The sequence below is a fragment of the Mauremys reevesii genome, linkage group 4, assembly GCF_016161935.1.
Source record: "Mauremys reevesii isolate NIE-2019 linkage group 4, ASM1616193v1, whole genome shotgun sequence".
NCBI classification, from domain to species: domain Eukaryota; kingdom Metazoa; phylum Chordata; order Testudines; family Geoemydidae; genus Mauremys; species Mauremys reevesii.
The window spans coordinates 5,049,274-5,077,193 of record NC_052626.1 but is presented as its reverse complement, the minus strand read 5'-3'; the positions used below and the strand labels follow the sequence as shown (position 1 = coordinate 5,077,193).

Genomic DNA, 27,920 nt, shown 5'->3' with positions numbered 1-27,920 from the left:
ACCTAGAACTAAGGAGGGCTGCATTAGGAGAAAATGACTTACAAATCAGCCAACAAAGGACAGAATGACGGAGATGTTTCATTGAGAGGGACAATGAGAAGCTTATAAAACTAGATGGTACAGAGTTAAAGTCTGTGCAACAATTTAAATATCTCAGCTCAGTGTTGAGTCATGACTGGAATGTGAGTGTGCGGATGTTACCACCACATGATGAGCACTTGGTGTCAAGGGAGGGAATCAACGGATATTCTCTGCAGTAAGAACACACTGAGGAAACTGAAGAGCGAAGTATATGATGAGGCCAGGCACGACGTATTGATTGTAATGCTGGCCGACGAGGAAGAAAGAAGAACTACTTAACACTGCAGAATTGAGAATGCTCACATGGATACTGGAAAAGATGAGAGCTCTCATCTTTTACAGTACGAGCTATGATGCAGGTAGCCTCCATCCTGGGAAAAAAAACGGAAGGAGTATTGACTGAGATGGATGAGTCATGTGAGACACTGATGTAGGTTGGTGTCAGCTTGGAAGACACACCTGATGACAATGCTTGGGTATGAAGAACAAGAGCCACTGACCCCGATTGATGTGGCAAGGCCAAGAAAAAGAATGTTAGATAAATTTAAATTGCGATATATCATTCTTATAGCTAGGGTAAGCGCAGGTCATCCGTAAGCAGTGTTACTGTGACACAGAGATAACCCAGGCGTTCCTCTCCAGTTAATTTGTATGCTGCAATTCTCATTGCTGAAATGAGTGAATGGATACAGGGGAACTGTACACATGTGCTAACGTATTTCATTGATGGATTACTTGATCATCTTTACTCAGAGAGAAAATTGGTTGGCTCTGTGCTTCTTGGTGTATATGCATCTGAGTAGCTTGTGATTTCCACATTGTTTCATATAGGTGCTCAGTGATCCATCTTCTCTTAAATTGCACATAGAAATCTTAACTGTAGCAAAGACATTTTATTATTTAATACTTGTGTGGTAAATGATACATATCATCATAGAAAACATTTATGTAAATCTATCTGATCTTTTTATGGTATACATTCATTTAATTATGATAGCTTAAATTTAGGCTGGCAATGAAGCTAAAGATATTGACTTGTCACGTCTTCTTATACTTGTGTCTGCTTTAAGCAACACCAAAATTGGTTTGCAAAAGAAAAATTAATAGATGGAATCCTGAAAGTAGCAATTTGATAGTGCCTTTAAAAACAGGAATCCACCCTCCCACTGTCTTCCAGAAAGATTGTCTGGTAAACACAGTTCCCAAGTGGCACAACTGCTTCTTTTATAGTGGCTTACCTTAAACCCATCATGTTGAGAACCCAGAGAATATTCCATACACTGTGAGACTGGAACAGCCACTAGTACTGACTCACGCAGGGTCCGACTGTGGGTATGGTCCCCAGAGGAGAATCGGGGCCTGGGTTGGGAAGTGAACCTGGCAGAGATGGCGTACACCCTTTTCCTGTTGTAAGAAAGGTGCAGCGCTGTTGCCACCTCAGCTATTCTGATGGGTCCTCTGGGTGAAGACAATAGGGTGAAGGACATCAGTCCATGGAGAGCAGGGTTCTCAAGGGAATTTCAGGGAAAGATCTCTTTCTCAGTGGATCAGCTCAGGGCTCTGGAACCTTTTCTCAGCTGAGAGAATTTGCTCAGCTATTTCCTCCGGTTGGCAGGATACCTATCAATATTAGGTGGGTGGGATAACAGGCAGGGACTCTATTTCAGGCTCTGCCACTGACCTGCCGTGTGACCATGGGCAAGTCACGTCACCTCTCTGATGCTTCAGTTTCTCCATTTCTATGATGGGACTAATGATATTGACTCTCTCTTCACAAAGCACTTTGATATCCCAGGCTGAAAAGCACTATGTAAGCGCTAAGTACATTGGCATGTTTCTAATTAATCATTGTCTGAATGCTGAGGATGTAGATATTGTGGATCCGGAAGAAAAGGAAAATGCAGACAATCCAATAACAAGAGAGAAACCAAATACTCTTCTTTCTATCAACATGCACCCCTCACCCCCCAAAAAGGGAAAAAATACCTTTAAAAGACCAAAACAACTGATCCAAAAAAAGTATCATCCATGAGAACAGGCTAGGAAAAATATGAATTCCTCCACAATGCAATACTGCACACTGAGGCTGAGGGAACTGGGATTGTTTAGTCTGCAGAAGAGAAGAATGAGGGGGGATTTGACAGCTGCTTTCAGCTACCTGAAAGGGGGTTCCAAAGAGGATGGATCTAGACTGTTCTCAGTGGTACCAGATGACAGAACAAGCAGCAATGGTCTCAAGTTGCAGAGGGGGAGGTTTAGGTTGGATATTAGGAAAATCTTTTTCGCTAGTAGGGTGGTGAAGCACTGCAATGGGTTCCCTAGGGAGGTGGTGGAATCTCCTTCCTTAGAGGTTTTTAAGGTCAGGCTTGACAAAGCCCTGGCTGGGATGATTTAGTTGGGGATTGGTCCTTGTAATGGTGTTGGAACTTACCACCTGACGTCTCCTGCTGGTGACTTTGGGAATTAGCTCTGTCCAGTGGAGTGCCCCCTCCTGGTGGTGTCCCGGCCATCATTCCGCCCTCGGTTGGCGTCTCTGGACCTGTGTTGCTCCCTGCTTGGCGGTGACCTCTTCGATGCCACTGCCCTCCGGCAGTGCCCCTTAGTCCATCTGCACCCCCTTCTGGGGGGTGGGTGATCAGCAGTCCTGTACCCCAGCCACCATGTCCAATCACACCCTCTGAGTCCAATCCCTCTCCTCAGGGATCTGGCATAGTCTATAATGGCTTCTCCCTACTGCCGATGGCTGGGTGGACTGCAAGAGGGAAGGGGGGGGGGGACCCAGGCCTGCCCTCTACTCTGGGTCCCGGCCAAGGGACCCACTGGCGGCAGCCTCGCTGTCCTCCTCCTCTCCCCTCGTCTGTCTGCTTCCCTGGGCCGCTTCCCCTACAGCCCATTGCACCTGCTAGGCCCTTCCCTTCAGGGCCTGCAGCCTGGCAGGCTACGGGCTAGCGCGCTCCCTTTTGCTCCCCAAGCCTAGCAAGCACTGCGCTGTCTGTGGTGCTAGTCTCCCACCTTTGGAGACTGACTTTCCCCTCTCGAAGGCCTGGGACAGACTGACTGCTCCCTTCCTGGGCAGCCTTCTTATAGGGCTGAGCCTGGCCCTGATTGGCTCACAATAAGCCCTTCTTTAATTGGCTCCCTGTCTGTGCAGGTGCCCTGGCCTGCCGCAGCCCACACTCTCAGGGAGTGGGGCAGTCCACCCCACTACAGTCTGGCTTTGAACAAAGGGTTGGACAAGATGACCTCCTGAGGTCCCTTCCAACCCTGATATTTTATGATTCTATGATTCTATGACTGGTCACCTTAAAAACTTGCTAATGGCATGACCTTTGCTGTTGATATGAATCATCTTTATTATGGCAAGGCCAAACAAGAGCGAGGCCCTGTTGCGCTAGGTACCGTAGAAACACAGAGTGGAAGATAGGCCCTGTCCTGAAGAGCTTACAGGCTTTGTATATGCAGAATTCCCCACCGTGAAGTGTTTTCTGTAGCGACAGAACAAACTTCAAAGTTATTTTTGTCAGTCACCCAGGGTACACAACCACGTTTGTTCCATGGAGATGAAGAGGAATAATCAAAATCAGGATTAAAACAATTTAAGACAAGATTTACTGAGACTTAAACAATGGAATCATTCAAGAAAAGCGAATGAGATTGCATCCTGGGGAAATGGAGTATTAGGCAGAGAGTGAGCCTTGGGCTGGCACTTCTCCGCTTCCACCCCTCACGTTCTTTATTCGTCTGAATGGGAATGGCACAGCTGATGGATATAAGGATTGGGCCAACTTCGCAGTGGAGTAGGCCAAATATGCCAGTTCACATTGTCCCTCCCCTCACGATCTGTGCCCAGAGAGGAGCCCTTTTGCATGGAAGGGGATTTGGCTGGCTTCCCAGCACCATTCCGCCAGGCCGCTGAGGGTGGGGGTGGGCCCAGGGGCAGAGCAGGGCTGATGCACCGCAGAGATGCAGCACCTCAGGGGAGCTTGGAGAGGTATTGGCAGTGCAGTGAGGTGGGGATCCACTGATTGCCCAGCTCCTTAGGAGGGCACTGTCTACTCCTTAGGCCAGTTTGCGTCTACCTCCTTCTCCACCCCTTGTAGGGGAACGTGCACCCCTGGGACAGGTGAAGAGAGCAGTCCCAGTGTTCCCTGAAGCACTGGGAGTTTTGTGACTGCGTGGAGGGTGCTTGTTGTGCTCTCCAAACTCTGCACATCAGGGCGGTCACAATCTGGCTCTTAATTAGTCACAAGTAGGCGTGGAAATTAACAGGCATCTGTGGTGCATGGGGAAAGCTCGCACCTATGTCTCCATCCTTGTTTCAGACCGTCTGGCTAATAGACTGGAAAATGCAGCAGTGCATTGATTTGTACAGGAAGATTATCTTTGCAACCAGGTTTTAAGCAAAAGCTTAGATTCTGCATCCCTGAGCACAGCGGAGTACGTAGACAGACCCGACGCCCATGTAATCTCTGGATTTGGTTTGCCCCTAGTAAATTCAGAGGTGCATTTTTCTTGTTTCTTCCTAAATTAGATCTTACTCCAGAGAAAACAACAGAATAATGTAGCATATCAATAATACTCTCTTTGAACTCTCGTCTGTACAGATCAGGTAAGGGAGAAGAAAGGGTATTTCTTTATTAGAAATAAAAATCTGAGGCTTGCACTATGGTTTCTCAATAAAACATGCGTCTGGCTTTTGAAAATGGCTGATTAATGACATTAATATAAAGGACTGGAACGTAGATCTAGAACCTAGATGACGTGGGTGAAAGGGTTGGCATCAAGATTCAAGGCTGTTGACGACTGGAGGTGAGTCTATCAGTACATGCCCATTCCATGAAGCGAATAAGGCTGTATATAGTCTTGCATTACAAACATATTGGGGGGAAAATGAAAGAGTCTGTTTGTCATTCATAGGAGGATCGAGTTTTCCCTGCTTATTTAAGTCTCTTGTCTTTCTGCAGCACAAACTAATGCACGTGCTAATGTATGAATTTGCTGAAGCTCCAGACAGCATGAAAAGGGACACGCTCAATGAAAAGCTTATCAGTCATTATTAGAGTTTGCCAATGTGGAAAACAAAGTGATCATCACAGGTATCGCTAGTTATAATATACTGGCTGGCAGTCTCCCAAAAGCCAGATTGCAATCTGAGCCACTTCCTCAGTAGGTAAACATTCAGTGGGTTCCGGGACTGCTTCGTCCTTGCTTTGCACCTTACTGAGATATTTACATCAGTGTGAAGTTGGCGTAAAGCTCTGCCCTTCTGATTCAGAGAAATTCTCACACTCACTTTCAGCCTGCGTAAATGACAGCTCAGGGTGCACGTCCTTGGAGAATCAGGCCCAATATTTTTCCCTTGGTCCAAACGAAAAATGGACTTCTAAAATAGACACGAAAAACTCAAGTAGATGACCAAAAATGTACCTTCTAAACAAGATGGGAGAGGCAGTGTGGCCTAATTCCATAGCACTGGGGTGGAAGTCAGGAGACCTCATTCTTTTCCAGCTCTGCCAGTGGCCTGCTGGGTGATCTTAGAATCATAGAATAGACTCATAGAATATCAGGGTTGGAAGGGACCTCAGGAGGTCATCTAGTCCAACCCCCTGCTCAAAGCAGGACCAATCCCCAACCAAATCATCTGGGCATGTCACTTCACTTTCCCGTGCCTCAGTTTGCCCTGTTGTAAAATGGGAATAATGATACTGAGCTCTTCAGTGAACCACTTGGCTATCTAATCATGAAAAGGGCTCTGTGAGAGCTAGGTATTCTATGAATGTGTTGACTACTCGTCTATTTATCTTAGTGCAATTGTCAAACGAGGCTATAGTTATGCCTCACTCTTCAAGCTGATATTTCAGGAGACACTCCACGGATTGCTTTTGGTCTCAATTTTCTTTTCTTTTGTCCAACTTTAGAAAACTGGCCCAGCTCTGACTTCAGTCCAGTGTTCTGAAATATTATTTCACCTATTTCTAAAGCACTCATTACCGTAGTATCCAGGCACTTTTACATATGCTGTGATATTTGTCTAGCACATGTAATGCCCCCTAGTGGTAATATAGTTCTCTCAGGCTCTTCAGCTTCACCTTAGATGTCAAAGTGGAGTTGTTGGGAGCAGAAAGGGGAGAGAAAAATTCGAATGAATAATCAATATGTTTATACTGTATGCAGGCCACCCAAACTCTATACATCTACTCGGTGGTACACCCCCCGCACTGTGATGGAATGTGTACACTTCTGTTCCTAATGCATAGCAAAGGCTTCCCCATCACTAGAAAGAGATCTAGGGTCCAATTCACCAGTACGTTACTCCAGTTTATATTGGTGTATCTCCACTGAAATGCTGTTACACGGGTGCAAAACTAGTGGTAAAAAAAAGTCTGTATTTAAAAAAACAACAAAAAACATGGGCTCATCCCTGGGTAAAAAAATGGTTTATATTATAGGAGAAAATATGTTCATCAACTCAAACTAATTTTGCAGAACCTCCAAACATAAAATAGTTCCTGAGGTTTGCATCTTGAACTCCAGAGGCTTCATCCATACCTCCTAGTTACCCACTTTTCTTACACAGCTCAGTGCCCATGATACCACTGAGAATTACATGTCAAAACAGCAGCTGGGTGTACTCATAGGTACTCCAATTGCAGTGCACCTCTAATCTCGTATGCCTGCCTTATCCAAGTGGAAAGCAACATTGATATTTTCCTCAGTGGTTTGAGCATTGGCCTGCTAAACCCAGGGTTGAGAGTTCAGCCCTTGAGGGGGACCCTTAGGGATCTGGGGCAAAAATCAGTACTTGGTCCTGCTAGTGAAGGCAGGGGGCTGGACTCAATGACCTTTCAAGGTCCCTTCCAGTTCTAGGAGATAGGATATCTCCGTTAATTAAAGAAGAATGATTAATTAAAATACAAACCGCTCCCCATAGCACTGTTCCTTTGCTTTCAGCACCTCTCAGGCTGGTTCTTCTCATCAACGGTGCTATTTTTTCAGGACTTCTGTTTTATTTCAAGAGAGATTTCCGGTGCAGAAGAGGTCATCGTAACTTTCAATCTCCTGTAGGTTTTGGAGGGACACTGATAAAGCCTCATGGGAGGTAGTGTCAGATGAAACCCTCTTTAAAAATTAAATTCGTGGCCTTCCCATGGAGACAAAAAGAACTGAAAGGTCAACATCAACATTCACATTCTCCTTTCGGCCTGTTGCGATTTTGCTCACAAAAAAGACCGAGCTCTGGAATTTATTGCCTTCAGAAAATGCTGAGGATACTTTGCTGCTCACAAAATGTACGAGTTTAAAGATGAAACCCACAAAATTGCTGGTCCAGCAATTTAGCAAAGCAGTGTTGGAGGGGAGGCTCCCCATGTCAAGTCAAATCAAGACATCTTGTGAGTTCCTTTCGAAGATCGGCGTGTTGCCTAGTGGATTTTGTTTGGCCTCGTAAGACTTTCTTACTGTGAGTAAGATGAGTTGCAGGGTTGCAGCATAAAACTGCCTTGCTATAATCTTTTGGAAAGGATGATGGGCACAGGGAATCGGGGGAAAGATAATTGTGAAGGCAATGAAATCCCTGAGCCTGCGAGCGGCTGCTACTCCTAAACCAGGCTTGTTCCCCTGGTGGAATTGGAGTCTGGTTTATTCTAGCTGTTCAGGCCGTATGTATCCGTGTTCCATTATGAACATGTGCATTCCTTGATTTCCCCCGGGTGCGTTGTCTCTCTTTTTCTCCTAAGGTGGTGAGGTGGGGAAGGTGAAAACTAAGAGAGTAATTTTCAGGACAGCCCTCACTGGATCAGTGAGAGCTACAAGCGCCCAGCATCTTTGGGAAAGCAGGCTGTTGTGTGGTTAACAATGTACACAGCCCAGACCTAATTCTTCTGCTGGCCTTGTACTCTTGTAGATTGAAAGCTAACCTTTGGGCTAATTGCTGTGCAGGTTTTATGGCTACAGTTTTACTCTACTCAAATGAGTAAAGTGAGTGGGATGGTTTTCTCTGAAGACAACTGGGGAAGTTCCTATGGGTCTGCTCCATTGTACTAAACTGCGGTACCTGTACCGATCCCAAGTAAATAGGTTTGGCACAGGGGGGGTCAAGGCTAATTCCCCACCCTGGCACTTCAAGTGCAGAAGGTGGGGGCCCACAAGGATTAAAAAAATTAATAATGGCCAGTCCAGGCTTGTATTAAATTCCCAAGGTTACAGCTTCTCTCTGACCTTGGATGGGTAGATGCTGCCACCACCCAAGTGCAAAAAATCTTGTGAAACTAGAAAGGGCACTTGGGAATTCCTTCCTGTGGGGTACCCTCAAGCCCTTTCACCCCCCCCCCCACCCTCCAGGGAAACCAGCTGCTGGCACCAGCTAATTAAACAACATGCACAAACCTCTTAGGACACTAAAAATCCAATCCTGTTCTTAAGAAAGGTAAATTTTATTAAAAACAAAAAAAGAGAAAATACATCTGGATCTTAGGCTTTTGCTAGATTTAAAAAAAACACAAAAATTAAGCATCAAGAATAACCTTCTTGAGATCCAGCTTAAAGGTTACAAGCAAAACAAAAAGCATTTGGCTTTATTACAGAGGAGTCCACAAGCCAATAAGAAATAAACGTCTTTCTAGACATTCCCTGATTTACGTACATATGTGGTGTTTCAGATAAGCAGTCTCTAGGTATGATCTGATGGTTTTTCATACCTGGCTTTCAGCTTCTCACAGCATAGCTGCTGCCCTGTTCCCCTCTTCCCCGGAGAACCACAACACACGGACAAAGGGAAGTTTTTTCCCAATTTTAAAAAGTTCTAGCCCTCCCATTGGCTCTTTTGGTCAGGTGCCCACTCCTTTCCTTTTACCTGTGGGCTTGTTAACCCTTTGCAGGTAAAGCAAGTAGAGAACAGACACCAAGAGGGATTCCATAGCCAACTGGCTGGCTGGGTGTCCATAAAAGGGAGCTACCCCTGCTCTCATTTATCACAAGGGGATTGCACTTTGGAAGGGGGATGAAATCCTCTCCCCTAGATTGATCTGGGGCTGCCCCTGCCTGTGGGTGGCTGGTGGGTGGATCTACACAGCTGAGTATCAACCCTCCCATGACCATGCCTCTGCCTCACCTTCATGCTAGGGTGCATGGATTTTCTACAGATCTACAGTGCATAGGGATTCTCACCTCTTCATTGGATAACTAACATCCTGTCAGTCCCGGTTATGCAGTGGAGCCTCACCTGGGAAGTACCCATTCCCTGGGGTGGAAGGATACGTCCCAGCAACAGTAGAAAAACTTCCAGGCTGTTTAAGTGTGGAAGTATACTTTGATGCAGGTCTTGGAGATGAGAGAATAGCCAGAGCACAGTAACGCTCCCTCCGAGTTCTCTTTCTCTATGCGGTGGGAGTGAGCAGCATAGAGGCATAATGTCAGCGGTATTCCCCATGGCTGGCTCTGCCAGCTTAATGATCTCTTCACACTGCGGGAGCAGCATACCAGGGCCACGTCGCAGAGCATGCTCAGATCCGTAGCATGCAGTCATTACAATTAGCTTGTTTTGAGTTTGATTGGTTAGCCCCATGAGTGGTTTGAGATGGAAAACAGAAAAAGCACAAAGCCTGCGTCTCAACAGCACACTGGTGGCATTTCAGCTTTACGTGTGGATTTGATTTGAATTAAGTTCCATGCGGTAAGATGTGTTTCTGTGACATAAATGGGCTAAGTGAATCTTTAAGGAAAGAAAATGAGAAATCATTTGTGTTTGTGGTATTAGGTTAAGGGACGGTCACCAGGGAAATAGAAAGCTGCTGTTCTGGAGTTGCTGCCGCCTCATGAGAAAATGTTCTACCGAGGGGAAAACCAAATCTGCTGGTGTAACCCACACATCTCCTGGGTGTGGTGCTCTGTCCTATGTCGTGGCAGCGAGACCACTTAGAGAGAGAGATTAATGAATCTGCTCTGCAGCCTTAGCTAGCAGCCATGTGGCTTTTAGCTCATGCGGTAGAAGCTCTTGCACTAAGCTCCAGAGATCCCAGTTCAATCCCGCCTGCCGATGACCAGGGTTTGTCGGTGTTACACTGGCATACTGTGTCTTTCCTGTTTTTTTTCTCTAGAAACATGGTCATTTTAAGAAAAACAGGAGTTGCTTAGTTTGGTCCATTCATGCTACTTGGTGTCCATGTGTGTGGATCCATGAAGTCAGTGCATGCATTCCTGTGTATTTGCAGAGTACAACAGGGACAGAGCAGAGAACCACATGTCTCCAGGCCATGTTAGACGTAGGAATGGAAGGCTTTCAGGCCACCCACTGCTTTGCCCACTGTTGGAGGAGCACATTGCATTGCAGATTAGCACATCGGGGGGGATGGGGGGGTTATGTAGCTTTCTCCATTGCCATGGGACTTCTCTGCCATATGCACCCTCCTGAATTAGTCTACCTGCCCTCCGACATGGGACTGCCGCCCATGCTGGCAAGCATTAGATTTTACTCTATGTTGGATGCTCTCCCACTAAGGGCGTAACTAGATAGCATTATGAGGAAACAAAGCATTTCTCATGGAAGACAGTTGCCAAAGCTGTATGAATACATACACACATGCACACACACACACGCGCACACACACACACAATTGAAAAATAATTCTGGGAAAGTCATACAAATGAAACAGAGATAACTAGATAACAAAACGTAAGTGAAAAAAAGAAACACTGCATACCAGGAGCATGTGAGCAAATAATACAGTGGGAGGCAAATGGTTAATGATTTCAAGCCCCTTGGAAAGTGGAACGTCACTAGATGTTGAGATCATTGATCATTCGATTTGCATTGTAAGAGAACAGAGTTATGAGCAGTTAAGCTGGAGCATCCATCTTTTCCCTGTCTTTTAAAGGCCTGTTGATGATGGGATGTGACGCTGCACATGTGCTGCACTCCTGCACAGAGGAAGAGTTCCGTGGGTTGAGAGTTTAGATGCTGCCTAGGATGAAAGCATTTTTCCAGAATGGAGCTGCAAAGCTTTCCAACCACTGAAGGCACTGGCTTAGTGAGCTTTCAAGTCTTTGCTCAGAGAATCCCCTGGATCAGAGTGCGGATTTAAAAGCTGCCCCATTTACTTGAAACCCCAAATGTTCAAAGGCTTTCCGTGTCCCCCACAAGTCCTCCAGGTGAACTATGGTCACATTGCATTTAAACAGTCCCTACGCTAACCCTTTGCTACAAAGGAATGGGTCCCATTGTCAGGCAATGCCAGACCTAGCACTTCTTTGAGACACCCACGAAGACCAACATCTAACAGGAGGGAGTGACAGGGTCACCATTCATCATGTTTCTGCTCATCCAGATGCCCTGCTGTTTAGCCTCATTTCCCCTTTGCTCACAGCACAGCAGAACAAAGATCGTCATTTCCATCCTGCCGGAAATTCTGAGATCTCAGGTATGTTTCTGTCCTTTATTGGGATGAAAAGTTAAAATATCAGATTTTTGGTGGAACGAACTGTTCTGAAACACTTCAATCTGAACATGACGAAACAGTACATTTTAACATTTGGATCGAAACAAAACATTTCAACATTCTGAAATAGAAAAGCTTCATTTTGGTTTGTTGAAATGACCCGTAACAGTTCATTTCAAGTCAGTTGAACGTAAAACTATATTTCCCTATTGTGGCATACTGCGTCATGGGAGTTATAGTTTGGGAACCTGATGCCCTTATTCTCCCCTATGGGCCAGGCTCCCTAGCTGGTCTATATTTCCCATAATGTACACCTCTACCCCAATATAACACGACCTGATATAACACGGGTTCGCATATAGTGCGGTAACCCCGGGGCTCCGGCGGCGCTTTAAAGGGCCTGGGGCTCCAGCTGCTGCGGGGAGCCCCAGACCCTATAAATCACCGGGGGAGCCCTGCTGCCGCTACCCCAATATAACGGGGTTTCACCTATAACGCGGTAGGGATTTTTGGCTCCCAAGGACCACGTTATATCGGGGTAGAGGTGTACTTGCAATCATGTGACTCCCGTTATGCTGCACACAATTGCTCAGCAGAGAGAGTGCATTGCATCATGGGAAATGGAACCCAGTTAGGGAGCCCAGTCCAGAAGGACGAATGTGGGCTTGAACTACAACTCCCATGAGGCAATGCTGCAAAATGAGGAAATGTAGTTTAATGTTGCCCTTGACTCAACATTTCAGCTCAGTTGAGCAATTTGAAAGGTTCCAATTCTGGTCAAACCAACCCAAAACAAAATACTTGGTTTAGATTTTCATAACAGAACAGTAAAAAAAAAATCTGCAAAATTGAATTTTCCTGTGGAAAATTTTGATTTTGCAGAAACAGAATAGTCTGTCAAAGCCAATTTTGATGGACAATTCCTGACTGCTGAGGGAGAGTGGATTGAGCAGCACACACATATGTTAGTACAGTTCTTGAGATAGTACCGCCAAGCTAGGAGGACAAGTTTGTTACACCTTCTGGAAACTAAAGAGCTTCCTGAGTTTTGGCATCCAAATCAGTACTCACTGGATATTTGACTCACTGGAGATCAGAAGATTATCTTAATGCTGAAACACTGGATGCAGGACATTTCGTCCTATATCAAACAAATAGCCTTGATCAAGGAATAGATACAATAACTCAACACCAAGAGCCATACTGGTATCTTACCAAGAACTCAAGGGCTGCAACCGATATGCCTATATATTTGCATAAATACATATGGACTTTTGTATCCGTGTATATTCCCCCATGATACATTTAGAGGAAACAAACCACATATGAATACCTAAAATATATTTTATTACCCTTAAAGCGGCATCATCTGCTGCTGCTTCTTCCCTTTCTGCATTTCTTTTGTCTTGTTCTACCTGTCAATGTTCTTTTTTTCTTGTGTTTTCTTTCATTGTCCTTTACATTAGAATTGCCACTCTCACTTGTATTTGAAAGCATGCTCTTTGCCCAAAGGGCTTACGAACGAAGGCATCAATGCTACAGAGCTTTATGCACATCCTAAACATTAAGCTTGTGAGTAGTCCCACTAAAATGAAGCACATGTGTAAGTCTTTGCACTTGTATTTTTATGTAGATCAGAGCAAGGTAGGCCTGATAAATAATGGATAATGTGAGCAAAGTCATGATCTGTGATCACAGGTAAAAAATGACTCCCTGAGTTTTCTGCAACTGAACAGTAGCTTGTTCCCGTGATCTTCTCCAGATTCCTTCCCTGTATATGTAAATGACAACAAACCCTATAGCTCTTCTTGAAAGGCCTGTCTTGCATTTTCCAGACCTATCAGTATTGCCAACCCCAAGCACTCAAAAATCATAAGTCAGGCCCCCAAATCATGAGATTTTGAAAATCAGCACTTTTAAAAAATAGCTTTCTGATTTTTGAGCTGTTTGGGTTCACGTTGTCAAATTTTTCTTCATGTGATTATTCACACAGGTTTCCCACTCACAGTATGCACGTGCCCCGTATGTGTGAGATCAGTCACACACATTAAACTCATTAAGCTCCAGGAGTGGAATCTGTGTGAACAACACATCCTGAAGAACCACAGCTCCTGTAAAGTAACTGTTTTCCCACAGTGGTGTTGAATTACTGGGTAAAACTGCAGACAGCATCTGCAAATACATGTTATAGTAGTGCTGGGTTGTTTTTTTTTTTTTTATATGCAGCACAATGAAGAAGCTTATTTAAAAAAAATGTTGATAAGTAAAGAGAATTATGTAAGGTTTCTGTGATGCTCTCTTCTTTGCTTTCTTTTGGCTTTTCTTAACATCTAATTTATCACATCTGTTATCCTGCAGGGTTTTTAATGTGTCCCCGTGAAGTTAAATCAGGGCTGAACTTCACAAAACTTAATAATTACCAAATGTTTAAAAGTACATGTGTGGAATGCACAATTAACCATGGCTTAAGTCGAGTACTTACAAAGTATTTCCTGGTCAGTAGCACAGCTACAAGCAGCATAGGTATTCTATGAGCAGCCCTTAATCTCGTCTCCCTTTTCCGGATTTCATTTTAGTCCTTAACTATTTCTCTTCTCATTTCACTTCTCCCTTGCTTATAAACTCACTAGCCTAAGTTTTCAAAAGGGGCTAGTGACTTTTGCCCAGCCTGAGATACTTTAAAAGGCCTGGACTTTCAGAGAGCAGTTGCAAAGCCTTTTCGGAAATCAGGCCCCTTTAAGGTGTCCCAGGTTGGGCACCTAAAAATGGAGCCACCCAGGAGCACCGGTCATTTCTGAACATTTGTGCCACTGTTTCTTACAGCAGTTCTATAGTAATGATCTCTGGAAGCTGAACATATCTAAGACTATAAAGGGATATTGGGAAGGTCTTCTGAACAGTGACCCAACAAAGCAGCCATGATTTATGGCTTCTGCCTGGGAGACCTTCCTTATTCATATTCCATTTTCTATAGCTGGTGGGGGAAAGACTGGACAGCTAAGCAAAGCTGGTTCTGTGAAAGGGAAGATGGGCAGCATGATGGTATCACTGCAACACTTTGACGTCTGAGCTCTTCTCGGTGTGTCTAAAGGATGAAGGGGAAGGGGAAAAGGCCTGGGCACACGCAAGGAGTTAGGTGTTGTGAGTTTGGTGCCTGGGTGCCCAACACAACTGGAGGGGTGTGTGCTAAGCCCTGCCCCTCTCCCGTGATAGGTGCCTAAATCGAGGCTGTGGGGAGGCACCTCACTGTGGTAGCTGATCTCAGCTGTGAGCCCTCTTTGGAGTTAGGCACCTGTGCCTGTTTAGCAAGAAGCTGAGAGAGTGTTGTCCACCTTCTCACTTTTAGCCCAGTGGGAAGAGCATTCACCTGGGAGGCAGGAGACCCAGGTTCAATTCCCCTGTGCCAGAGAGGAAGGAATGTTTGAACAGGGGTCTCCTAACTCTCTGGAGAATGAGCTAACCACTGAGCTATGGGCTAGTTGAAAGCTCCCTGAGCCTCTCCTGTTGATGCTGTTCCACTGTGGCTAAATAATGAAAGAAGGACTGGAACAGAGGGGCTGGACCCAGGGTCTCCCACTCTCCAAAGTGAGTTCCTAATCCCTGGGCTACAGAGCCATTCTCTCACTCTCTGTCTGGCCCAGTGACTAGTTAAGCATTTATCCTCGGTGGAACAGTCATGGGGTCAATTGAACCTGGGTCACCCACAGCCCCGGCACAACTCCTCCACCTCCAGCTGCATTTTGAACGGGAGCTGATCCGGCAGCCAGCCTCTGAGCACACCTACCAGATCAGGCCCCAGCCATGCAAGAGGCAGCTGAATGCCTATTGCCCCCTGATTTGTGACTCACTCTGGGGCTTAGGTGGGAGAGAGGTGTCCGGACTCCTAGAGTGAGGCAGCACTTTCCATATTCAATTACCAGAGCACAGGCAGGAGGGTCGGAAGCTCCCTAGAAGTGGGGAGTCACTGGTGCCTTAACCATGGCCCACCCCTTCTTCAGCACCTACCCTCGAGGCCCAACCCCACTCTGCCTCTTCACCCAAGGCCCCGGGCCTGTTTCATCCCTTCTCCTGAGGCCCCACCCTCCCTCCACCTCTTCCTCCGAGGCCCCACCCTGTGCAATGCCTGTTCCCCCATGGTCCCCCCCCCCCACTCGCTCCTCTCCGCCCCCTCTCCTCCCGTTGCACGCCGTTAAGGCAGGTTAAAAGTGATGGTGCCACGGCTCTCTGGCTCCCCCTGTTCTGGCACCCCGGTGTAGGGAACTTTTACCCCAAAACTTAGGCGTCGAGTGAGTTTAGGTGCCTACAGGGTTCAGCAGGTGTTTTGTGCATTGCAGTCGTCCCGAAATGAAATCTTAGGTGCCTAAAACGGGGACTTAGGCTCCCGACGTCTTTTTTGCATCCACCCCAAAATGTTTAGGGCCTGTGCCGGCATTCTAGCATGGGACCTGCTTCGTCTGTGCTAAGAATGGCTCTGCTGCATTGTCTCCAAAGATTAATGCTACTCCATACGCTTCTGACACCGTCTGCTTTGCTCCCACCTCCTGAGATAGAAAAGCCTAAGCTGGCTTTGAATCTCTGTTCTCCTTCAGCTGCTGAGATGGAACAGTGCCAGGGGGGCTCTGCTCAAAAGGTCCGTATCCACCTATGGCTGATGTTTTGGTGTGTAAAAAATACAGAGGACTCTAGAAATGTGGAGGTAGGCCAATTAAAATAAACTAATGAATAATTACGGATTTGAGCCAGAATCTTGGAAATACAGCTGACTATAGTCAGAGTATCAATGGATGAGAAAAGCCAAAATGACAGCCCATTCTTTTGAAAATGACCACATTAGTGTGCAGAAAGGCTCCTCTTATTCCCAGTGACTAGACTATATATTGCAAACTGCACATATGCATGTGTATCCAGTTATTATCATTGGTTATGTTTTTAATTTGGACTCAGCAAGCATCTTTGGGGAGACTGTAAATAATCTGATGATGTGTAATTATTATATTAGTATTGCAATAGTTAAAGCATAGTGCCCAGAATTAGTCTAGCAAGCGCTGCTTTCTGCACAATGATTAGAATCTCAAAATGGTCTCGTCACAGAAGTTGGCAAGGTTCCTGGCTCTGAAGTTTTCCTTTTTATTCAAGGAGTGACCTGAGCCAGATGCAGATTTGACATCAAGCCATTAGCAGAGACAGCTGCTTTAAATGCTACCTTTTCTTCAGGACTGAGTAGAGCTGGACTCACTGGTTGTTTCCAAGCATATGTATTAAATACAAATTTGGTGTAGTTAAAGGCTATGTGAATTAAGTTGTCAGAGAATATTCCCTAAATCCAAACTAAGGTCCCAGCTAAAATACAGGAAGAGGACAGTGGTGTTTTGTGACTGAAATTAATTAGTGACTTTAGGGAGACATGTATTTTAGTTGTCTGAATCTAAAGGAAAAACTCAGAAGACAACCATCTTCTGATTCTTTTTATGACCTTCACTAGGCCTGTGCTACCTGTGTGTTTAAAAATTACCTCAGAAAAAAAAGAGACCTGTTTTTCCTAGGTACTGCTTATAATCTCAGATATCCGAAGTTCTGAGATAAGTGCTTTACAGGCCCTGCAGTGTGTCACAATGCAGAAGTCTTCTCCTAGACCGTTATTGTACCTATAGAACACAGCTAAAAACTGAGAAGGTGGGGTGTTGCTTTTCCTTGCTTTTCCAGGTGATGAACATGGAAAAATAGGTAGGGCCTTTTCCTCACAGCTGTGTGTTACTCACATGGGTGAGAGCAGTTTTATTCCTGTTTATCAGCTATTTTAAAAAGCAAGAACAAAAAGGAAGTTTTCTTGAAGCTTATACAATAACATATACACAGTGGAGAGCCGGAAACTGGAACATGGAAGAAACTTTAGTGACATAATTTTTTGAAAGACCTTGTAGTCTCCTACCAGTCCATGACTGTCTGGGAGGGGCCATGGGAACAGGGGACGACTCCTGACCATGGGTGTGGCCACCTACAGTTCTCCTTAGACTTATTCCTCTCAGGATTTAGCCTTGTATTGGTGGAGGATTTTGAGGGAGCAGAGAGAGAAGAAACATAGGCACCATGTGCTTTGTCAGAGAGCTACAGAATGACCTTCTTGCTGGGAGGGGAAGTGTGGTCTAATAGGATAGAGTGCTACCCTTGTCTCAGAGGACATGGTTTCTATTCCTACCTAGGTACAAACCAGGTAGCATTAATATAAAATTTCCCAAACAGTGCATCTTGGATCTTGTTAGGAACTGGAGGAGCAAGAACTCATGTGAATTTAATCCAGTTCTAGAGGACTACCTCTAAAGTAGGGAATTCAGAGCAGCTCTTCTGTTTTTCCATGTCAGTGTATCCCATGACCGACTTGGTCATAGTGGCTTCATTTCCACAACATTTAAATGGGTGGCTTTTTATGCTAGTGGCACCTGTCTCTTCCCTGGGACCCCTCTGAGATAGGGAAGCATTATTACCCCCCTTTTACAGATGGGATACTGAGGCATAGAGAAAATAAGCAACTTGCCAAAGGTCACACGGGAAGTCCATGGCAGAGCAGGGAATGAGCTTAGGTCTCCTATTGCCTCAGCATGTGTGTAACACTGACACACCCCAGTTGTTGGCAAGCAGGATTGAACCTGGGACTTTTGGAGCCATGTGGCCCATAGCTAAGGCTGTAGAGCAGACTTGTTAATCTCTGTCTAAGTGATCTCGGTGCCACGAGATAGGACAGAACGCCACACCCAGGAGGTGTGTGGGTGCCATGTGCACTAACCACTGAGCCATCCTTCCTCACATTAAGCAGCTACACATTGTATCAGAAGCAAACATGCCATTAATAAATTGCAGGTTTTCATTAATGCAATGCACAGTTTTCCATAGGTGAGGCTGCCTACCCTATTATGGAGCATGTGAGTGATAGTATTAATTTGATTCACAGAAACATGTCAGTGTTATTGTTAACTGAAAAATATTGTTGGCGTTCCATTAGCAAAATGGGCGTCTGCAGAGTGTCCAGCTTTGCATCCTCACCAAATATGTGATGCTGGTATCTATTGCCCCACTTCCGCAGCTAGATCTGGATTCAGTTGCATGGCCCCGGACACCTGGGAGAAATCTTCAGGTCTGTCTGTACAGCTGGTGGCGGCATGTAGTGTATGTTTGTGTACCCACACGCGGCAGTGAAAGGCTCTGGCAGAGGAGAGGCAGCAGGACACGGCACTGCTAAAAACAGCAGGTAGCTGGGGGAGGTGCTGCTTGGGCAAGTACAGAGCTATGTAGGGCGTGTACCCTAAGGGTTCAGGCACATCAGCGGTGGCTCATGGTCTACTTCTCTTTGTATCCATCTGAGGGGGTGTGGGCCGTGTGTGTACTCTACACATCATTGCAAAGAGTGGGCAGCGTAGACGTGCCCTTCCTGACGTCCGTCGGATTCTGAAAAGGCTGGTGTGAGAAGGTCCCAGTGAAGGAACGAGGTTTCTAGATGTGATGGAGCCAGTTTATAACTAGGGGTGAGGTAAAAATGTTTCATTGGCATGAACTTGGAGTGGCCACATTACTCTGGAGCAGCAAAGCTAGAAGTGGATTGTGCCGGTCATTCCCAAACTAGTACATATAACATCTCCCTCCATCCTACCCCATTGTGGATTCTGTGTAGGCCACTTGTGTTACTGAAAACCTATCTTACAAAACCTTTTTAGCAAAAGAAAAAATATTTTTTATTGGGATTATTACCTGTGAAGCCATGGACTTTACTTATATGTTCCAGTCCTGCACTTAGGATGGAAGAATCCCATGCACTGCTACAGACTAGGGACCGAGTGGCTAGGCAGCAGTTCTGCAGAAAAGGAGCTAGGGGTTACAGTGGACAAGAAGCTGGATATTAGCTTGCTAACAGCATTTTGGGCTGTATAAGTAGGAGCATTGCCAGAGATCGAGGGACATGATCATTCCCCTCTATTTGACATTGGTGAGGCTTCATCTGGAGTAGTGTGTCCAGTTTTGGGCCCCACACTATAAGAAGGATGTGGAAAAATTGGAAAGAGTCCAGCAGTGGGCAGCAAAAATGATTAGGGGGCTGGAGCACTTGACTTTTGAGGAGAGGCTGAGGGAGCTGGGATTGTTTAGTCTGCAGAAGAGAAGAATGAGGGGGGATTTGATGGCTGCTTTCAACTACCTGAAGGGGGGCTCCAAAGATGATGGAGCTCGGCTGTTCTCAGTGGTGGCAAATGACAGAACAAGGAGTAATGGTCTCAAGTTGCAGTGGGGGAGGTTTAGGTTGGATATTAGGAAAAACTTTTTCACTAGGAGGGTAGGGAAGCAGTGGAATGGGTTACCTAGGGAGGTGGTGAAATCTCCTTCCTTAGAGGTTTTTAAGGCCCAGCTTGAGAAAGCCCTGGTTGGGATGATTTAGTTGGGGTTGGTCCTGCTTTGAGCAGGGGGTTGGATTAGATGACCTCCTGAGGTCCTTTCCAACCCTGATATTCTGTGATTCTATGATTGAACACTTGTGGCTTCACAGTTCACAAGTTGTGCAGACATCCCAGATTTGTAAACAAAAGCATTAATACAGAACACCATCGGGTATTCTCTCTCTGCACACACACACACACACACTCTCTCTCACACTCACTCACTCTCTTTCTCTCATAATCATGCAGGAGTTCCACAACTGGATACTGTGAAAGCTGATGGCAAGCTGTGACATAAATTACTTTTTCCCTCAAAACCAAAACTCTAAGATCATTCAAAATAGCAGGCTGAGAATTTTCTACAATTGCTAATTTACTGCAAGAAAGTATTACTAGTTGAAATCCCCAAAGGTTTTGTCTACCCTTCACCTTCTCACAAATACTGATCAGAGAAAGAAGTTTTTGCTAATTTTTTGGAGAAAATCATTTTCCTTTGCTGATAATTTAATCCATGGATTAAATTTGACCCACTTCTCTCTCTATCTCACCTCAGATATTTATAATCTAAAAGTCTCTTCTCTATTGTAAGGTAGTGGGGGGAGGGATAGCTCAGTGGTTTGAGCATTGGCTTGCTAAACCTAGGAGTTGTAAGTTCAATCCTTGAGGAGGCCACTTAGGGTTCTGGGGCAAAAATTGGTCCTGCTAGTGAAGGCAGGGGGTTGGACTCAATGACCTTTCAAGGTCCCTTCCAGTTCTAGGAGATTGGTATATCTCCCCTTATGCTCCAAGTACTTGGAAGATTATGCATAATTATGTGACAAAGACACTCATAGACTTTAAGGTCAGAAGGGACCATTATGATCATCTAGTCTGACCTCCTGCACAATGCAGGGCACAGAATCTCACCCATCCACTCCTGTAACAAACCCCTAACCTATGTCTGAGTTATTGAAGTCCTCAAATCATGGTTTGAAGACCTCAAGCTGCAGAGAATCCTCCTGTATGTAATTGATTCCATTTAACCAATTCTACCTCTCATCTCTACCTTTTACCCTTTGTAAATAAACCTTTAGATTTTAGATTCTAAAGGATTGGCAACAGCATGATTTGTGGGTAAGATCTGATGTGTATATTGACCTGGGTCTGGGGCTTGGTCCTTTGGGATCGAGAAAACCTTTTCCTTTTATTGGGGTGTTGGTTTTCATAACCATTTATCCCCAGGACGAGTGCACTGGTGGTGATACTGCTTTACTGTATTATATCCAAATTGGTGTTATATCGGGTCATGTTATATCAGGGTAGAGGTGTAATTGTTATCTGTCAAAGAGTTTTGTATTCCTTAAATCAAGAGAGGTGTTGATGCAACCCTCCCCCAAAGGAGCACACTCTGACTGCTGAAAGTTCACTAGACCTTTGGGTTGGTTCTGGCATTTTGGTTGTTCACCTCGAGTTGTAAAGTCCTTCAACGCTAAGGACTGGGGATAGTGTCATTGTTTCATTTGCATTATTCGCCACTGGTCATGCAAAGCACACATTCCTTCACTGCACAATACATTAAAAATAATCAGCATATAACCATCTTCCTGTCCCTCTCAAGGCTTCATGAAATGTACAGACATGGTAGAACATTAAACTTTATAGACAACAAACCATTTTATCCAATGTATGGGAAAATAATTAATGGAGAGAAGAAAAAAAGATGAAAATCTGCCTTGAATTCTGCTTATCAAATATTTGTGGTCAGAAGAAGCATTGCAGGAATGAATACGATGAATACTTCTCCAATATATTATTCCCCTGTCCCCCACTACCATAATATTTTCAAAGATACTGGCTCCGAAAAAGAAACACAGAGATTGTGCAAATAAGTTTAATAAAGATATTTTCCTTGTGAAATGAACAGATTTTAAGGCCAGGAGGGACTATCTGAGCTATAGCAAATAATTTAAAAATAATTTGTGAGCCAGCCATCAAACATGTGGTCCCCAAGAAACTACAATTTCAGTAACACACACAAACCAGTGGCCCTTAAAACCATCATAAAGCACTCAAGACTTGATTGTCTAGGCCTCCATCCTGCCAAGGGTAGTTCTTTTGCAATATTCCCCTTCTTTGATATTTGTAATTGCAGGGCATGTTGTGAAGTTTTTGCACTTAGAGTTTGATGGGAAGGGAGTTACAAATCAGTTTGGCTTTGTAGGCATTGTGTCGCGTCACAATTGTACTTTAGTTCATTTGCATTTTGTCCCATAGGATAAAATGTCACTATTTATATTGGCAATGAATTCAGAAAATAGTTTTGAAATACGACTTCTTCATGATGCATAGCTATTAGAAATGGTTTTGTTTGCTGGCTGTGTGTGTGTGTGTGTGTGTGTGTGTGTACAGTCTCAGTGTTATATATAAACTAGAGAGTGAGCTCATATTTGGGTGTGATTACAAAAATAAATCCATTTCTGAACCTCTGTTTACAGTAGCTCTGGTTTTTACAGGATTTGAATTTCTTCAGAGCACAGCGATAAGAGTTTGAAGAGCTTCTGAGAAGTCTTATGAATGGAATGCCTCCAAGCTACTAAAAGCAATACCAACTTAGCAAAATACTTACAGAGAATACAGATCAGGCAGATCTCCCATTTATACTCTGGGATATACCTGGTCTATCAGATATTTTTCATTGTTAATGTGTCTTTGAACTTATGCTGATATCACCATGAGCAAAGCATTTGATGAAAACTGGACATTCACTGTGTGATGATGATCATCAAGTTATTAAACTTTGCATGTCTAATATTTCACTATGGTTACTCTGCTGCATTCACCATATGTAACTGTTTGACCATGTTGTATTTTATTAACCTGCATTCACTAGCTTGCTACACTGCATGTATTTCTGTGCACTCCTTCCCATATACATTAACTATTTCACTCTTCTTCAGTCATTTTCTCCATCACACAGTTTTTGTATCCTGCATATTAGCTGCAGTTTCATTGTTGTTCTGTGGATTTCATTCTGTGTATCATGTTTTCTTACAAATTAGGGCCCAAATATTCAAAAGTATGGGCACCCAACTTCTGTCTATGCAGCACCCAAAGTCTGCACAACCCCAACTAACGTATGGAACTCACTGGCAAAGTCTGTCATCTCCTCCTATAGTGGCTGGGCCATGTAGAGGATAACAGCCTACTGTTGCTACCAATTAATAGCATTGCTCCTTTAGCTTTACAGGTCTGTGCTGTGGCACCAAAATTCCTGCCTTTAATCCCTCCTGCCAACCTGTCAAAGGTAGAACAAGGTCCAATGGCTGGAAGTTGAAGCTAGACAAATTCGGAGTGGAAATAAAGCACAATGTTTTAACAGTGATGGTAACTAACCATTGGAACAACTTACCCCAAGGATTGTGGTTGATTCTTCATCACTGGAAATGTTTAACCTCACGATAGGATGATTTTTCTAAAAGATCTGCTCTAGTTCAAGCACAGCAATTGGTCTTGAAGCAGGGATTAATTCAGGAAAGTCTTTTTTCCTGTGTTGCACAGGATATTAGACTAGATGACCACAAAGATCCCTTCTGGCTTTAAAATATATGAATCTAGGAACCCCATTTGGGGTAGGTGGTTATCATATGGCACTGACTACACTGAAAAGCGCATACATACTATTGTCTGCACACGTTTGAAAATTTGTCTAAATATTTGGCATAAACCCATCTTAATGGACCATGTGTTCGCTGTGTTATTGTGTGACTTTCATCGTACATGTTTCCTTGTGTTTCGCTGGGTAGAACTGAGCATTTTCTTCAAACTGCTTTTGAGCAAAACCAGGGTGGTGGATGTGTAGCATAAGGGCCAGGTGTCTGTGTTCATTCTGTGATCAAAACAACACTCTAATTAGTATTTTTCCTTTAAACGACAACATTGCTTTTTACTTCGTGAGCATTCCACTGACCTTTTCATAGTTCTCACTGAATAATCAGTACCATCCAGGAATTTGACCTCTAATTGGTTGCTGTTGTATTTTACAATGGATATCAAGGTTTATTTTAATGCATATTATTAATTAATTAAGTATGATTTTTCCCCCATGGTTCATTGGCAGCACCAAATGCAGTGAGTTCCTCCTCACTTGCTCTGACAGGCAGGATGTCGCTCAATCAGTATTTAGGATTTTCCCACACTCTGGGGCTCCCTCATTTGGCTTCTCTAGTTTGATGCCTCCATCTCTCAGAATACCATGGAGGAAGGTGACCACCGTGGCTGCATCTTGCTGCCGTTTTGTGTCTCTGCCAGAAAATACTAAAGAAAGAAAACCACAAACACTGGGCCTCGTTCGTGTTGGGGATTACATGGTTTTTATGCACTGATTTAGGGAATCTTCCCTCCCCCACTTAGAATCATAAAATATCAGGGTTGGAAGAGACCTCAGGCGGTATCTAATCCAACCCCCTGCTCAAAGCAGGACCAATCCCCAACTAAATCATCCCAGCCAGGGCTTTGTCAAGCCGGACCTTAAAAACCTCTAAGAATAGAGATTCCACCATCTCCCTAGGTAACCCATTCCAGTGCTTCACCACTCTCCTAGTGAAATAGGGTTTTCTAATATCCAACCTAGACCTCCCCCACTGCAACTTGAGACCATTGCTTGAGACCACCTTGGTGGAGTCAATTTCTGGAGATGTAATGGACAAAAACAGCTGCTCAGTTTCCCTACAGAGGAGAGAGACTCACCTATTCATCTTGACAAGCAGTGTGGTTTTGTGGCATATGGGGCCACATTCCCATGGGAGGGTGGCCTAAATGAACAGGACAGCCTGAAACTCACAGGGGTGTGTGTGTTGGGGGCTAATCTTCTCAATTGAAGACTTGCTGGAGCAGCCAGGAAGGCATTTATAATAATTGGAGATATACCAATCTCCTAGAACTGGAAAGGACCTTGAAAGGTCATCAAGTCCAGCCCTGTGCCTTCACTAGCAGGACCAAGTACTGATTTTTGCTCCAGATTCCTAAGTGGCCCTCTCAAGGATTGAACTCAGAACCTTGGGTTTAGCAGGCCAATGCTCAAACCACTGAGCTATCCCTCCCGTCATACTGAAACCAGGGAGGGTGCTTATGGAGGCAAATGTAGTACCAGCATAGCCTCAGCATGTCACGAACAAAGTGAATGGACATGACAAAGAGAAGACAATACAAAGAGAAGAAATATTTGAAATGTTTTCATACAGGTGCTAGGAATGTAGGTGATTAGTGGAACTGGAAATCCTCATTCATCAGAAGACATTTGATATAATTGGCATTGCTTAAAGCTGGTGGGACAATAGGAATGACGGGAACATTAAAATCAGTAGTTTTAGCCTGTTCAGAAAGGAGAAAGTGGGCAAAAGCGGTGTCTGGGGTGGGCGCTCTACATTAAAAACACCCATTATTTGTTTTAGAATTACTGATAACTTACAACCACAGTGTCTTAAATGCATGTGGCTCGATGTACTAGCTAACAAAGCCCAGGAGCGGGTACTGGGTGGGGAGTGTTACAGACCATCAAAGCAAACCAGAGAACAGGATGACTTACTCTCTGAACGCCTGTCTGTAATGTGGAAAGAAAGATGCGGTGTTACTGGGGACTTCACTTTGGGAGACATATGCTGGAGGCCTTATGCAGCCAGTAATAAAACATCATTAGAATTTCTAAAAATTATAGATGATTTTTTAAAATAGAAAAGGTATTGCATCCAGCACAAAATAATGGATAAAGAAGAATTAAAGGAGAGGAACATAATTAATGCCAGATAACATGGTTTTCTGTAAAATAGGTCTTGTCAAACAAACCTGATTTCATTCTTTCACAAGATTACAAAATTGGTTGATAAAGGTAAGTGTAATAAATTTAGACTTTTGTAAGGCATTTGGCTTAGTACTGCCTGACCTTCTGATAAAAATAGCACTATACAATATCAACAGAGGACATGTTAAATGGATTAAAAATGGCTAACTGATAGATCTCGAAAAGTAGTTGTCAGTGGGGAAACATTTTCAAATGCAGATGTTTCTAGTGGGGTTCTGCAAGGACATTATTCGACATTTTCATCAGTGATCTGGAAGGAAATGTAAAATTATTGCTGATAAAATCTGTGAGTGATACAAAGACTAGCAGAGTGATAAATGAGGAGGACAGGGCAGTCACACAGTGATTTGGTTTGCTTAGTAAGCTGGAGATATTCAAACAACATGTGTTTTAATGCAGCCAAATGCAAAATGATACACCTAGGCACAGGGACTGCAGGGCATGTATCCTGGAAAGGATATAGGGGTTGTCACGCTGTCTGGAGTGACTCACAACCGTGAGTGCCTACCTCAGCATGGACTGTCAGAAATAGGGGAGATACCCCAAGCTGGTAGTACATTCTAGAATTAGATTTCCCCAGGCCAGGAACAAATGTGCACTCCTGGATCGCTATACCAGTTTTACCATAGAGTCACAGACGCTCCAGCCTGTCTTGCCACTCACACAAACTGAACTGGGTGATAAAAGGTGATTTAAACCTAAAATCACACCACAGCAGGTTTCTCCCAGTCTCAAGTGACCAACCACTTACATCAGACCAGTTCGTATTCCAGATCTTACACCAAAGACAACGCTGGCAGCCAAATCTACAGCAACCTAACTATAGATTATTAGCTGAGAAAAGGAAATGGGAGTTATTGAGAGGTTAAAGCTGGCAAAATATATGCAGAGGTGAATCACCGTTTGTAACTCCACCTGGTGGCAGTGATGTAATAAACTGCTAGTTTCCCAAAAGGCTTTCAAGGTATCCAGATTGTCTTTGGGGATCTCCACTTTGCATCTGGTACACCTCCCTGTAAGAGTCCAAACAGTCAGAGATCCAGGATCTGTCTTTGACTCCATATGTATAGCTTCTTCTGACAGAAGACAAGCTGATAGCGTCTCTACCCATGTGGGCTTTTCCTGTGGTGATGATGACGAGTGAGGAATGCACTGAGCCCTTGCATAAAATTTGAAATTAGCATTTTCTGTTAAAGCCCTTAAGTCCTTCCTTAGCATTTCACAAGATTTCTTTGGTGGGTTATTTAGACACGGGGTATACACAATGTAAATGTTTGCTATTACATTATAACAAGGGATTGCTATTACAATTATAACAAGATAAGTGAAAACAATGCATGTAACATTCCATTAGTTTTCATGAAGTTTAAACAGCTGAATACCCACTTAGTCATTTAACACTGTGATCTGTACTAACACACATGTGAATGGGCCTGGGGTTCTGACCTGAGTTGGCATCTGGTTTGCCAGCCTCACAGGGGTTATAGCAGAGAAGCAACTGAACATGTGGTCCCAGTGCACTGCTGTGGCAAAAAGCGCACAGGAGATCTCTGGATGCATGAACGAGGGAGCAGGAGTAGGTGGGTGGTTTTACCTCTGTGTACAATGTTGATGAGCCCAATACTGGCAGACTGTGTCCAGTTCTGGTGTCCACATTTTATAAAGAAGGTTGAAAAATTAGAGACGGTGCAGACAAAAGGGCTGGAGAAAATACTTCAGAGTAAGAGATATAAAGAACTCAATCTGCTTAGTGTATCACTGAGAAGTGAGTTAATTACAGTGTGTACAGACCTTCATAGGGAGAAAATACCCGGTACTAAAGACTTCTTCACCCGAGCAGCGAAAGGCATTGCAAGAGCCAATGGCTGGACCCTGCAGCCAGACACGGTCAAGCTAGAAAGAAGGCACATGCATTTAACTGCTGGAGCCACTGGAACAAATGACAGAGGGAAATAGTAGATTTCATGATGTCTTCACATCAAGACTGGATGCCTCTCTGCAACGTGTGCTTTAGTCAAACACAAGTTACTGGGCTCCACAGAGGGGTAACTGAGTGAAATTGAATAACCCTATATATACAGGAGTCTGACTAGATGACCTGATGGTTCCTTTTGGCTTTAAAATCTAGTACTCTATACATTGACTTCAACTATT

At 44.3% G+C, this 27,920-nt stretch overlaps 1 protein-coding gene across 9 annotated transcripts in view; it reads left to right on the top strand.

Annotated features, from left to right (window-relative positions):
- The window catches only part of MDGA2 (MAM domain containing glycosylphosphatidylinositol anchor 2), a 632,812-nt gene that overhangs the window by 152,925 nt on the left and 451,967 nt on the right, over positions 1-27,920 (top strand). For 5 of the 9 annotated variants that reach the window (XM_039537891.1, XM_039537890.1, XM_039537888.1 and 2 more), the window contains exon 1: positions 27,229-27,346. The exons of the other annotated variants lie outside the window; for them this stretch is intronic. In XM_039537891.1, coding sequence (XP_039393825.1) covers positions 27,271-27,346 — 76 coding nt within the window. In that variant the 5' untranslated portion in view covers positions 27,229-27,270. Of the gene's footprint in view, positions 1-27,228; positions 27,347-27,920 lie in introns of those variants that run through there. 9 annotated transcript variants of the gene reach the window in all.